Consider the following 15,293-nt stretch of genomic DNA (forward strand, 5'->3'; position numbering starts at 1 on the left):
TTTACACTGCTCTTGGTTAACTTGTGTTATATCGTCTGATTTCAAAAACATTTTTTTAAATTCTCAATTTCCCGATATAATATCAGTCCTCATAAATAACATGATAATTTACTGCTGATTTGCTTTAACATCTTTAACTCTAACATCTTCTGCAGCTGTTTAATACTATTAAGAACACAAATGTCTGAGTTAGTTGGTGAGTTGAATCCGAAGCGTCAGAACAGGAAATCAAGTCACACACTTCAGGAAGTCTGAAATCCACAAATGTATTCGTATCAGCATCATATACTGTATATCAGTCTGTTCATTGTGAACGTGTGTGTGTGTTCAGTCAGGTGATACAGTGCGTCTGCGCAGGCAGCTGCAGGTCAGGCATTTCAGGATGTTCATGGTGATGTGCATTAGGGAGCCGAAGTTAAACAGCAGGTTGTAGAAGGTGTGTACTGACAGGCCGCCCGTCTCGTCTGCGTACTTCATGGCTACGATGGGGGTGTAAAGGCTGTTCGTGAGGTTCCTGAAGCGAGGGTTACTCGACTCGATCACCTTCTTAGTGCACTACAGGGGAAAAAAAATCCAGGTAGCAAGTTGTGTGAATTAAATGTGATAATTACAATTAGTATAAATACAAAGGTGATTATAGGAAATCGTGTGCACTGATTGGTCGAGAAATTCGGACTATTTCTCGATAATCATCTCGAGCGACTCGGCAAAATGGCGGCCGATCACTTTGTCACCGTAAGTGAGGAAGAATGACTAATTATGAAAGAAATTGCTGTTCATAAAAGCACTAAAGATGCTACAAAGTTTGGTCGAAAACTATTCAAAGGTAAGGCGAGATTGTGATTTATTTTATCGATTTCAAAACAAAGGATTTTATGTGACTCGGCGTAGATAAGTGACAAGTCTGCACCGTGCCTTTATTACATTTGCATGCCGCTTTTGAAATAAATTATTTTTAAAAATTATTTTTTTAAAAATAATCACCTGTGTATTTATGCTAAAACAATTTTCCACCTCAGGCTCAGTGAATTATTTCACTGATATTCAATTTATTCACCTTCGGCAAATAATTGTTAACTAAGACTTCTATTAGAAGTTTTTATTTATTTATTTAAATGCTTTACATTTTCTCATTCATACAACACTATATTAGTTCTTTTTTTATTTCTCATATTTTAAATGGTCTCTTGCTTTTATGTTTGACAACAGGAGGAAAAAAAACATATTTCCTTCCTCAGTGTGCTTTTTCCAACTCTGATTTATTTTTTGGCCAAAAGGCAAGTACATGTGTTTATAGGTGGTGGTCTAGATGCTGTTCAATCCCCCCAGGAATCTGGCAACCTCAACGGAGTGATCTATGTACATGCACTCTCGAAAAATCAAGTACCTTATTTTCCCTTTAAGAGTACAATGGCTTGTCACTGGGGCAGTAAGCTCTAAGGTACTTATTTGTATCCTTTATATACTGCTTGGGAACATATATGTACCTTTTGGGCCCTTAAAAGGTACGTACAATTAGTGTAGATTGTACCTAAGGGGACAGAAATGGACTCCTACTGCAGCCATATTTCTGACAGCGTGCAGATGATTTTAATAATCTGAATGAAAATCAGCTTAAGTCGGTGCAGAACCTGATTATGAATATGAATATGAATACAGTACTGATGCAACTCTTGGACTTACACTGCAGAAACAAGACACCTTGAGGGCATTAACTGATTTTTTTTTTTTTACTACTATGGTGGCCTAGAGGGCACATTTTTTTTCTGCTACATTGCTATTTGCACGGTTGTTTAGATGCTAAATGTATTTCACTGACTTTGCACTCTGCACAATAACAAAGTTGAATCTAATTAAAAAAAAAAAAATCTCACATGGAGGAGCATCTAGAAGGCACTTCATCTCATGTTCTCATCTTTAGGGTTGCCTATAGGGCACTGCATCTTGTTTTATCCACTGGAAGGACAGCCATTAGGGCATGCCATCATGTTTCCTTGCATGTACGGGGACCCTACAGGGCACTGCATTGCATATTCTTTACTGGAAGCGCAAACTAGAGGGCACTTAATCATGGTTTCTCAGATATAGAGGCACCCTAGATGACACTTCATCATGTTTTTTTTTATATAGGGGCACCCTAGAAGGCACTTCATCATGACTTCTTGCATGTACGGGCACCCTAGAGGGTACTTCATCATGTTTTCACAGACATGGGGCACCTGAGAGGGCACTTCATAATGGTTTCTGAGACATGGGGCACACTCGAGGGCACTTCATCATGGTTTGTCAGATATAGAGGCACCCCAGAGAGCACTTCATCATGTTTTCATGGATGTAGGGGCACCCTAAAGAGAACTTTATCATGTTTTCTTGCATGTAGAAGCACCCTAGAGGGCACTTCATCATGGTTTCTCAGACAGGGGGCACACTATGGGGCACTTCATCATGGTTTCACAGATATCAGGGCACTCTACAGGGCACTTCATAGTTTCTCAGACATAGCGGCACCCTAGAGGGCACTTCATCATGGTTTCTCAGACATCAGGGCACTCCACAGGGCACTTTCTAGTTTCTCAGTCATAACAGCACTCTAGCGGTCACTTCATCATGGTCTCTTAGATATAGGGGCACTCTAGAGGGCACTTCATGGATTCTCAGACATAGTGGCACCCTAGAAGGCATTTCATCATGGTTTCTTGGACATTGAGCACTCTAGAGATCACTTCATCATGGTTTCTCAGATATAGGGGCACCCTAGATGGAACTTGATCATGTTTTCTTGGATGTAGAAGCACCCTAGAGGGCACTTCATCATGGTTTCTCAGACATGGGGCACACTATAGGGCATGCCATCATGGTTTCTTAGACATGGAGCAGCCTAGAGATCACTTCATCATGGTTTCTCAGACAGTGGCACCCTAGAGGGCACTTCATCATGGTTTCTCACATGTAAGGGCATCCTAGAGGGCAGTTCATTGTTTCTCAGACATAGCAACACCCTAGGGGAATTTCATCATGTTTTTTTGGACACAGGCACACCTTACAGGACACTTCATCATGTTTCTCAGACACTGTGGCACCCTAGAGGGCACTTCATTATGGTTTCTCACATGTAGGGGCACCCTAGAGGGCACGTCATGGTTTCTCAGCCATAGTGGCACCCTACAGGTCACTTCATCATGGTTCCTCAGACACAGGTGCATCCTAGATGGCATTTCATCACATTTTCTCCACTGTAAGAGTAGCGTAAGGGCATTAATCATGTTTTATCTACTGTACAGATATCTTAGAAGACCTCTGAGTCCACTACAGCTGAGAAATGCTAGTATTTCAAAAGTAAACTATTACTATATTAAGTGTAAACTGGTAAAAAGTGTACCTAAAGCTTACTTTGCTCCAAGGGTGTGTCAGTACTCTTGTAGAAAACTCTGATGAATGTTGTTGTGCTTAAATCAGATTTTTGTTTTTAAGTATTAAAAGATATCAACACTACCAAACCTAAAAAAATGAACACTGGAAATACACACCTAAACACTCTGTGAAATATGTAGTATTATTATATTATATTATGGCGGCACAGTGGTGTAGTGGTTAGCGCTGTCGCCTCACAGCAAGAAGGTCCGGGTTTAAGCCCCATGGCCGGCGAGGGCCTTTCTGTGCGGAGTTTGCATGTTCTCCCCGTGTTCGCTTGGGTTTCCTCTGGGTGCTCCGGTTTCCCCCACAGTCCAAAGACATGCAGGTTAGGTTAACTGGTGACTCTAAATTGACCGTAGGTGTGAATGTGAGTGTGAATGGTTGTCTGTGTCTATGTGTCAGCTCTGTGATGACCTGGCGACTTGTCCAGGGTGTACCCCGCCTTTCGCCCATAGTCAGCTGGGATAGGCTCCAGCTTGCCTGCGACCCTGTAGAACAGGATAAAGTGGCTAGAGATAATGAGATGAGATATTATATTATCTGGCATTGAGTGGTATATCAGATATATTCCATTCAGCTAGCATGATACTGAATAGTCGAAGATGAGTAGCTGAATGGAATATATCTGATATACCATGAAAAAGAGCCATTATTATTATTATTATTATTATTATTATTATTATTATATACACACTCTCTTCATATCAGCATTCTCAAAGGCCAACGCTAATTTACCTGCGACTCGGTGCTGTTAGCGCAGCAGTCCAGTTACCTTCCAGCCAGTGTAGCAGTAGTGTTAGCGAAGGCCAATGCTAGCACAGTCAAGCCAAATATTATTATTATTATCATTATTTTCCCAGTGTAATTTACTTAGTTACTTTTAAAATCAACATCGACAGCTACACACAACGGAGTGACCTGGTAGCCAAAATTCTCTCAAAATCTTCCGCTTCTATTGAAGCAATCCTGGTGGCCATGTTTGTTTACAAACTGTCACAATCACTCACTAGCACTGCAGTTTTACATCTACGACATGTCTCTTTTCCAGTTTTTCGATGTCCGTTGGTCTGTTTTTCTGCTGTAAATGTGCATGAAGAATATATAATCAAGTTTTGGTAGCCTTTCGGGTGTTCAGCGCCACTTCAGTTTCAGTTTTCAGTTTATTTTCCTAGCAGTAGCACTGGATTAGCCTCGTCTTCTATCTTTCCCGGTGGACAAAGAAATGATTCTGCGTATATGCAGCAGAAAAGTTTTGTTCGCGGATCTTCGCATGAGCTCTGATGTATAACGTTGTGTTGTCGTGACAATATTGCACGCTCATTCTCCATTGGGTTCAGTGGCGTAATACATGGAGGATAAGTGACATGTATATTGCATGCCATCGATAAACCCACTAGAAAGGAATAGAATACATGTTTTTATTCCATGGAAAAAGTGGCCCGTATGTATTATATGATATTATAAAAGTTTAAAAGGTTAAATGTAGGTTTCTTATTAGATGGAATATTATGTTTCAAAAGTAGAACCTGAAAAAAAGAAAGTAGGCTTTAAAAATGAAAAAAAAAAAAAACATGTACAGGAGCAAGATTTGTAATTGCATCTTGGCACACTAAACAGAAATCAAATCTAATCACAAGGTAACTGGAGATTCTTCCCCAACAAGTGTTTCAACTTGTTTCTTTTATGGAGGTTAATTAGTGGTTTATGTTTTGGCCATGTATGAATAACAAACCCTCCAGACCACAGCAGAGGTTTCAGCTTACTTTAGCGATGACGTCTGGAGTCTGCCCCATTGCCTCGAAGATATCAATGGAGGACGGCATGTACACGTCCTTGAAGTATCTCACTGTGTCTGGGTCTGCTCCCGGAAACTCCATCTTGGCCACTTCTTCCATCATCTTCGCCTCAAACTCAGTGTGCACAGGCCCAGGCTCAATCAGAGATAACCTGTGGGTGGAGAGGGCAGGGAAGAGTGGTGTTCTTACTTTATCACATTATCTCATGGATTTAGATCTTATGTATCAGTGTGAGGAGCCAGTATACAGACTTGACATTAAACTTGAGCAGCTGGACTGCCAAGCTTTCACAGAAACCCTCGATGGCAAACTTGGAGGCTGTGTAGACGTCATTAAACACTACGCCTGCGCAGACAGACACAAACATATGTTCTAAGATATTACAAGTTCAAGGTTCCATCTAAGAAAGTCTATAAAGTCTGTTAACATGCTTTGGGACTAGACATGGCACCGATCTGATGCCTAGGGTCAGTTATTGGACTGATACCAGCAAAAAAAAAAAGAAAAGGTGGATCGGATATCAGAGGGGGAAAAAAAGAATGAATTTGAACAGAAAATATTTGGAATTTATTTTAAAATTAGAAATGCTTAAATACAGTATCATATTAAGTAGACTTAATTGCACTTTTATGTTAGGATTATTATTTTTTTATTATACACTTTTACTTTATGCTTAATTTTATTTATTTATTCATTCATTCATTCATTGCTAAAAAACAAAACAAAAAACCTACCATTTTGTGCAAGATGTACTTTAGCTCTGTATTTCTTCATGTATTTTTACAATCCCAATTCCAAAAAAGTTGGGATGCTGTGTAAACTAAAAACAAAAACATAATGTGATAATTTGCAAATCTTGGAAACCCTATATTTCATTGAAAATAGTACAAAGACAACATTTCAAATGTTGAAATTGAGAAATGTTTTTGTTTTTTGAAAAATATATGCTCATTTTGAATTCGATGTCAGCAACATGTTTCAAAAAAGCTGGGACAGGGGCAACAAAAGACTGAAAAATTTGTGTAATACTAAAAAAACTAATTTGGTTAATTAGCAACAGGTCAGTAACACGATTGGGTATAAAAAGAGCATCCCAGAGAGGCGGAGTCTCTCAGAAGTAAAGATGGGGAGGGGTTCACTGCTCTGTGAAAGACTGCGTGGGCAAACAGTGCAACAATTTAAGAATAACATTCCTCAATGTAAAATTGCAAAGAATTTGTAGATCACATCATCTTTGGTCCATAATATCATTAAAAGATTCAGAGAATCTGGAGAAATCTCTGTATGCAAGAGACAAGGCTGAAAACTGACATTGGATGCCTGTGATCTTCAGGCCCTCAGGAGACACTGCATTAAAAGCAGACACATGTCTGTAGTGGGAATCACTGTATGGGCTCAGGAACACTTCAGAAAACCATCGTTTGTGAAAACAGTTCATTACTGTTTCCACAAATGCAAGTTAAAACCAGATATATACAATATCCAGAAACACCGCCACCTTCTCTGGGCCCGAGCTCTTTTACGGTAGACTGAGGCGAAGTGGAAAACTGTCCAGAGGTCTGACGAATCAAAAGTAGAAATTATTTTTAGAAATCATGGACACCACATCCTCCAGGCTAAAGAGGAGAAGAGACCATCCGGCTTGTCATCAGTGCACAGTTCAAAAGCCAGAATCTGTGATGGTATGAGGGGGCATTAGTGCACATGACATGGGTAGCTTGTACATCTGGGAAGGCAGCATTAATGCTGAATGATATATACATGTTTCAGAGCAATATGCTGCCATCCAGACTAAATCTTTTTCATGGAAGGCCTTCCTTCTTTCAGCAAGACAATGCCAAACTGCTTTCTGCACATATTAAAACTACATGGCTCCGTAGTAAATGAGTCGGGGTGCTAAAGTGGCCTGCCTGTAGTCCAGACCTGTCTCCCATTTAAAACATTTAGTGCATTATGAAGCGCAAAATACGACAAAGGAAATCCTGAACTGTTGAGCAACTGAAATTGTATATCAGGCAAGAATGGGACAACATTTCTCTTTCAAAACTACAGCAATTGGCCTCCTCAGTTCCCAAATGTTTACAGAGTGTTGTTAAAAGTAGAGGTGATGCAACACAGTGGTAAACATGTCCCTGTCTCAACTTTTTTGAAACATGTTGCTGACATCAAATTCAAAATGAGCATATATTTTTCAAAAAACAATAAAATTTCTCAGTTTCAACACTTGATATGTTGTCTTTGTACTATTTTCAATGAAATATAGGGTTTCCATGATTTGCAAATTATCACACTCTGTTTTTATTTTCAGTTTACACAGCGTCCCAACACTTTTGGAACTGGGGTTATAAATGTGTCTGTTTAAAAATTGTTTTAATAGTTTTTAAAGGAAAAAAAGATCAAATGGATATTGATTTTCAAGATTTTAGTATCCTTAAAGAAAAAGCGGTATCATGATATCATCTCTATTTGACATGATCTATATTTCTGAACATTACCCTGCATGCCCATGACGCTGCTCATGACAATGATGTGCCCTGATCTGCGTTTCTTCATGTCAGGCATGATCTCTTTAATCATGCGCACAGTGCCAAAAAAGTTGGTCTCGAACACCATCTTCATCTGGTCCAGGCTGATGCTTTCCACTGGGCCCAGCAACCCGACGCCTGCATTGTTTACTGCAGGGAGAGATGGAGAGGATGGATGGCTGGCTGGATGGATGGCACTGTGCCTGATTAACAATACTGGGTCAAGGTCAGTGTGCATGCCTATGTGCTAAAGTTAATGTGTAAAGGAAACACAGGCTTCCATTACAGTCTCTGCAGGGCAAAGCCATTGTCATTACAGCTGAGACTTACTGAGAATGTCGATGTGTCGGTCTTTAACCCTGCTGATGCACTGCCTAACTGAGTCATCGCTGCACACATCCAGAGCTTGTAATGTCAGGGTGTTTCCAAAAGCGTCTCCTGCTGCCTGCACCAGCTTATCCTTCTTCTTCAGGTCCCGCATGGTGGCGATCACTTAAAACCAGAGAGAGAGAGAGAGAGAGAGAGAGAATATGACCAAATGACACGTTGGCATGGATATACGTAATGACATTCAGAGTTCAGTGACTTAAATCCAAATGTCATGTCAATATTTACATTTCCTCATGCTTTCTGAGCTCCCTGTGCAGATTATGCAAATCACCTGCATGTAGTTCAAGCCTCCCACATTTCTCTTGAGTAAAAAATTCAGACTGTCTACTCAATACCTTCTAGACCACCAGCTTTAAAAGAAAAGAAAACCCATTTTTAAAATACAGTTATGAAGATAGATTATGATATAAACTAACGATTCATGTGAATAATTGAAAATAAGGCGCTCACACAACTAAGATATCCATCTCCAAAAGTCAGTTTCGATGCAGAATGGATGATTTCATGGAGGCCGCCATTGCAAATATTTTAACCAATCAGAAAAATCCCCGGGGCGGAACGGTGGTGTAGTGGTTAACGCTGTCGCCTCACAGCAAGAAGGTCCGGGTTCGAGCCCCGCGGCCGGTGAGGGCCTTTCTGTGTGGAGTTTGCATGTTCTCCCCGTGTCCGCATGGGTTTCTTCCGGGTGCTCCGGTTTCCCCCACAGTCCAAAGACATGCAGGTTAGGTTAACTGGTGGCTCTAAATTGACCGTAGGTGTGAATGTGAGTGTGAATGGTTGTCTGTGTCTATGTGTCAGCCCTGTGATGACCTGGCGACTTGTCCAGGGTGTACCCTGCTTTTCGCCCGTAGTCAGCTGGGATAGGCTCCAGCTTGCCTGCGACCCTGTAGAACAGGATAAAGCGGCTACAGATAATGAGATGAGATGAGAAAAATCCCCCGGCTCGTTTCCAGCAATGCTCTGACATCATTTGGGTGCAAGACAAGGAAGCTCCGCATGGCAAGTGAGACTCAAAGCTGTCCCTGGCTGGAGATTATTTCATTAAAAGTTTATATTAAAAAAAAATTTGAGAATCCATTTATCTAACAAAAAAGTGGAGGGGGAAAGATAATACAGATGTCACTAATAAACAGTGACGGAATAGTGAACAGCTGATCTACTCCTATGTGACTGAATGGCGGAAGGTAACTTTTCATATTTATATCCCTGGTACAGGGTGGCACGGTGGTGTAGTGGTTAGCGCTGTTGCCTCACAGCAAGAAAGTCCTTGGTTCGAGCCCCGTGGCCGGCGAGGGCCTTTCTGTGCGGAGTTTGCATGTTCTCCCCGTGTCCGCGTGGGTTTCCTCCGGGTGCTCCGGTTTCCCCCACAGTCCAAAGACATGCAGGTTAGGTTAACTGGTGACTCTAAATTGACCGTAGGTGTGAATGTGAGTGTGAATGGTTGTCTGTGTCTATGTGTCAGCCCTGTGATGACCTGGCGACTTGTCCAGGGTGTACCCCGCCTTTCGCCCGTAGTCAGCTGGGATAGGCTCCAGCTTGCCTGCGACCCTGTAGAACAGGATAAAGCAGCTAGAGATAATGAGATGAGATGAGACGGCCGTGTATTGTAAGTGACGTCACACTTTACAGAAACCATTCGGAGTTCTTTTAGGTTTACAGGAATTTGTTTGTGGAATAGCCGACCTCGATCACTGCAATCTAGTCGAACACGTGATAATTTTAAGAAACGGGTGAAATGGTTTTTATGGAGTAAATTCCAAACCCAGTTTTATGATGTGTATATAACTAATTTTTAATTATTTTGGTGCTATTTCTGTAATCTAGTTGTACTCTGTGATAATTACAGTTAGTATATATTTTTTGTTTATGACTTTTTCATCATTGTTTATACAATTTTGTCAATTTATTATTGTCTCTTATATTTTATAGTTTCCTGCTGTCATCAAGAGGACCACATTGGAAATAAGTGTATTTTATACTTTGTGTTGTCCTCAGTGCTATTTATACTGTATCTTCTCCATTTATGAATTTTACCAAATAAATCCATACCATACCAGCAGTTCGAGTGTTTCTGGCAGTATTTCCGCCTTTTTTCGTACAAGTGCATCCTGCTGTGATGTTCACATGAATCCTGTATAGTAAATCGGTGTTTGTTTACCCTCTTTCTGCGTTGCCGCGGGGGTTGGACTGCCTACTATGGTAATTATGGTAGGCTAGCCTGGGGACATCTTGATGAAGTTTTTCATGAATGAGTCGAGAGCATACTAAGCATGCTAACGAGTAGTATAACGCATAGTTTCAGCCTCATTTTACAGGTGTTTGTCCATAAGTCAGGGTTGCAGCTCATTAATACACTATTTCAGATGCATCGTGAAAAAATCGACATTGTCACCTTAGTAGACCTTTCGCTTTGCCCCTTCAGTACTGAAGAGCGACACTCGGCCTTGCGCCCAAATGATGCCATGCATTGCCCTTCCAACAGGCAACATGGCACCCTCCTGGTGGCATTAGAGCAGCGATACAACAACGCTCATAACTTTCTTATAAATGGTCAAACATGCCTGAAACTTTTCTTACGGGCTCTCAATATTACAAGCTACCCACCCATGCATGTATTTACTTTGCCTTTTCTATTCCTTTCAACCTAAGTACCTGCCTTCAAACTAGAAAAAAAAAAAAACAACTAAATTTGGGCTAGAAAATGCGGACTGGACAGGAATAATGCTTTCTCTCTCTCTCTCTTTGCTGTCAAATGTAATATAAACATGAGACAATTTAAAAATGATAAATAATGTAGTGAAAAAAATCCAAATGTGTCCCTAAATGCAAAAAATAGAAACAAGACTATCTTGTTCTCCGGGGTGGCATGGTGGTGTGGTGGTTAGTACTGTTGGCTCACAGCAAGAAGGTTCTGGGTTTAAGCCTGGTAGCCGACGGGGGTCTTTCTGTGTGGAGTTTGCATGTTCTCCCCGTGTCCGCGTGGGTTTCCTCCGGGTGCTCCGTTTTCCCCCACAGTCCAAAGACATGCAGGTTAGGCTAATTGGTGGCTCTAAATTGACCGTAGGTGTGAATGTAAGTGTGAATGGTTGTGTGTCTCTGTGTGTCAGCCCTGCAATGACCTGGCAACTTGTCCAGGGTGTACCCCGCCTCTCGCCCATAGTCAGCTGGGATAGGCTTCAGCTTGCCTGTGACCTTGCACAGGATAAGTGGTTACGGATAATGGATGGATGGATCTTCTTCTCCCTTGTCCAGCACTACTATCAGGTCAGGGTCCACGTGGACCCTACTGATCCACATGTCATATTAATCGGAGCATAGGTTTATGCCGATGCTGTTCCTACCGCAACCCTCCCATTTCTGGGCTTGGGAAACATCCATTCACACCTATGGACAGTTTAAAGTAGCCAGTTAACCTAACCTACATGTCTTTGTACTGTGGGGGAAACCAGAGCGCCCAGAGGAAACCCACATACGTAGATACAGGGAGAACATGTAAACTCCACACAGAAAGGCCTCCATCGGTCACTGGGCTCGAACCCAGAACCTTCTTGCTATGAGGCGAGAGTGCTAACCACTACACCACTGTGCCGCCCCAAACAAGACTTTGATAAGTATTAAAATAAACATTTAAGGAATTCTTGTCAATAAATACTGTGAATACATTTCTACATGAATAATCCTAGTTGTAATTATAACATTGATCAGTGCAATATTCAACTTCCTGTGCCATTATTCAGCAGCCTATACGACTGTATAAAATAGCACTTGATCCAGCATATCTTATTATATTATTATTTTGTATTTTTTTAAAACTGGACACCAATGGTTGAATTTTTTTTTTTTGCACAATTTAATGAAGCCACACGATACTAAAATGCTTTCAATTAGGTACTTTGAGATGTTGAATTCATAAAATAATGGCAGTGGTTTTATTGTTAATTCAGTTCGCTTCTCCTGTAACAAAAACATGCTTGTGCTTTGAAGGTCAAGCTGACCCAGCACTCCTCTGGTACACGTAGAACTCACTTCATAATCTGATCCATAATACGTTCGATAAAGAATTTAGTCCTCTTTGTAAACCTCATTATATCTCTGATTAAGATGGAGCTCAAATCTGAATACGGACATTAGACATTACACAAACTGTGTTCAATACAGCAAATTGTCCTCAGTCAGCCCTCTGTCTGTTTATTTCTCTCTCTCTCTCTCTCTCTCTCTCTCTCTCTCTCTCTCACACACACACACTTTATTTAGTGCGCACTAGTGCTAATCACATTAGGGATAGAAGATAAAAACTTGAGCCAAGAGTACTGAGCTGATCCCCTTCTGCACTTTGAACCTTTAAACATTAACCTAAATCACGCTGCCTCGTGTCCATGAACACATTTATCTGCACAAATCAAACAGGCTAGGCCATCATTAGCTGAAATATGAAATAATTGGTCTGTGATTGATAATAAACAGCTTTGTGTTAATTCACTTGGTAAATAGTTTTATGGCAATGAAGTGAAATGCAATTAAGTCTAACTGTGTGGTCTTTTAAATAATAGTTTAGTAAATCATAGGCTGTAACTGGGGTCAGAAAAAGCCAGACATGGCCAACAGTAATAATAAAACAACAGATACACACACAAGCAGCAATTAAAAAAAAAATAACAAAGGGACTAATATTTTAAAAAAAAAAACACGCTTGTACAGTTTTTGTGGTCATGAGCAGGTTTATTATCTCATCTCATCTCATTATCTCTAGCCGCTTTATCCTGTTCTACAGGGTCGCAGGCAAGCTGGAGCCTATCCCAGCTGACTACGGGCGAGAGGCGGGGTACACCCTGGACAAGTCGCCAGGTCATCACAGGGCTGACACATAGACACAGACAACCATTCACACTCACATTCACACCTACAGTCAATTTAGAGTCACCAGTTAACCTAACCTGCATGTCTTTGGACTGTGGGGGAAACCGGAGCACCCGGAGGAAACCCACACGGACACGGGAAGAACATGCAAACTCCACACAGAAAGGCCCTCGCCGACCACGGGGCTCGAACCCGGACCTTCTTGCTGTGAGGCGACAGCGCTGACCACTACACCACCGTGCTGCCCAGGTTTATTATATTAAATAAATATTTAAAGGTGATATGGTGGTGTAGTGCAGAGTGTTACTGCATCACAGCTCCAGGATCCTGTGTGTGTGTGTGTGTGTGTGTGTGTAGTTTCTGTATCTATGCAGGTTCCCTCTGGGTTCTCCAGTTTCCTCCAGCTGTCCAAAAACATGCCTGTAGGTGGAGTTGCATTAATTCAATTCAAGTCACCCATTATGTACAGTGGTGTTTGAAAATTTGTGAGCCCTTTAGAATTTTCTATATTTCTGCATAAATATGACCTAAAACAACATCAGATTTTCACACAAGTCCTAAAAGTAGATAAAGAGAACCCAGTTAAACAAATGAGACAAAAATATTATACTTTTATTTATTTAGGAAAATGATCCAATATTACATATCTGTGAGTGGCAAAAGTATGTGAACCTCTAGGATTAGCAGTTAATTTGAAGGTGAAATTAGAGTCAGGTGTTTTCAATCAATGGGATGGCAATCAGGTGTGAGTGGGCACCCTGTTTTATTTCAAGAACAGGGATCTATCAAAGTCTGATCTTCACAACACGTTTGTGGAAGTGTATCATGGCACAAACAAAGGAGATTTCTGAGGACCTCAGAAAAAGCATTGTTGATGCTCATCAGGCTGGAAAAGGTTACAAAACCATCTCTAAAGAGTTTGGACTCCACCAATCCACAGTCAGACAGATTGTGTACTGTGGCAGCAGGGGCGTGGTCAAGCGCCGGTCTGTGACAGGAGGGCGGAGTCAGGGAAGGTAAGTGGCAGAATCACTACACCTGACATCGATTAACCTGTGTTTGTGTGTGTCTTCCCAGTGACCGCGCCCTACTTAAGGAGGGAGAGCGAGAGCAGAGGGGGCAGCCCGAACTAGACGCTGGTTGCATGTATGGTTGTCTAGGAAATTGTTAGACTGAAAAGTGTGGCAATAAAGGCTATTTGCAAACCTGATCTCTGTCCTGCCATCCTCTGTGCTCCACCCACGCATAGTGAACCGCTACAGTGGTGCTGAAACCTGGGAGAATTGTGGAGCACAGCAGCCGATCAGCCCCATGGAGTCCTCCCCGTTCGCCGACTTGGTCCACGCCCTCGCCACGGCCCAGCAAAGCCAGCACCAGGCGCTAGTCACTCTCCGAAAGGAACAAGAACGGCGCTTCGAGGCCCTGGTGCTGGCCCAGCAAGAAGATCAGGAGGCATTCCGGCACCTCCTCGCGTTGGCGGGGTCCACCAGCGCTCCCACCGAGGGCCCGTCCCCCCTCACCGTAACTAAGATGGGTCTGCAGGACAACCCCGAGGCTTTTATCACGCTCTTCGAGCAAGTCGCAGAGGTCTCGGGGTGGCCGATGGAGCAGCACGCAGCGCGCCTCCTCCCCCTGCTAACGGGAGAGGCGCAGCTGGCCACGCTACAGCTCCCCGCCGACCGCCGGCTGGCCTACGCGGACCTCCGCCGGGCCGTCCTCCAGCGCGTGGGGTGCACCCCGGAACAGCAGCGCTAGTGCTTCCGCGCCTTGCGCTTGGAGGAAGTCGGCCGGCCGTTCGCGTTTGGCCAGCAGCTCCGGGACACCTGCTGGCGGTGGTTGAGGGCCGACAACCGCGACGCCGAGGGGATCATCGACCAGGCAGTGCTGGAGCAATTCATCGCTCGCTTGCCAGTAGGAACCGCGGAGTGGGTCCAGTGCCACCGCCCGGCATCGCTGGATCAGGCAGTCGAGCTGGCGGAGGACCATTTGGCGGCTGTTCCGGTGGCAGGACAGCAGACAGCGTCTTCTCTTCTCTCCTCTTCTCTCTCTCCCCCTCCTCCTGTGTCCCGTCCTCGCTCCATTCCCCCACCGTGGAGGCAGGGGCCGGCACCACCCCAGCCGTCCTGCCGTACCCACGGTGCCCTCCCGTTTCTCCCTTCTGTGTCTGTCTCTCCCCCCCCTCAGGTGAGTGAGCCCCAGAACACCGGTGCAGAGAGGAAGCCCGGGCCGGTTTGCTGGCGCTGCGGGGAACCGGGCCACCTCCAACAGCAGTGCACGGCAATGGAGGTGGGCACGGTGGTTCGGATCCCCG

At 43.1% G+C, this 15,293-nt stretch overlaps 1 protein-coding gene across 1 annotated transcript in view; it reads right to left on the reverse strand.

The window, feature by feature from the left end:
- Positions 1-327: 327 nt before the first annotated feature.
- The window catches only part of rdh8a (retinol dehydrogenase 8a), a 28,996-nt gene continuing 14,030 nt past the window's right edge, over positions 328-15,293 (reverse strand). The window contains exons 2-6 of the mRNA XM_060941995.1: positions 8,066-8,227; positions 7,706-7,885; positions 5,462-5,555; positions 5,178-5,361; positions 328-555 (exon numbers count right to left, since the gene is read on the reverse strand). Coding sequence (XP_060797978.1) covers positions 328-555; positions 5,178-5,361; positions 5,462-5,555; positions 7,706-7,885; positions 8,066-8,227 — 848 coding nt within the window. The remainder of the gene's footprint in view (positions 556-5,177; positions 5,362-5,461; positions 5,556-7,705; positions 7,886-8,065; positions 8,228-15,293) is intronic.

The sequence above is a fragment of the Neoarius graeffei genome, chromosome 16 (assembly GCF_027579695.1).
Source record: "Neoarius graeffei isolate fNeoGra1 chromosome 16, fNeoGra1.pri, whole genome shotgun sequence".
Taxonomy (NCBI): Eukaryota; Metazoa; Chordata; class Actinopteri; order Siluriformes; family Ariidae; genus Neoarius; species Neoarius graeffei.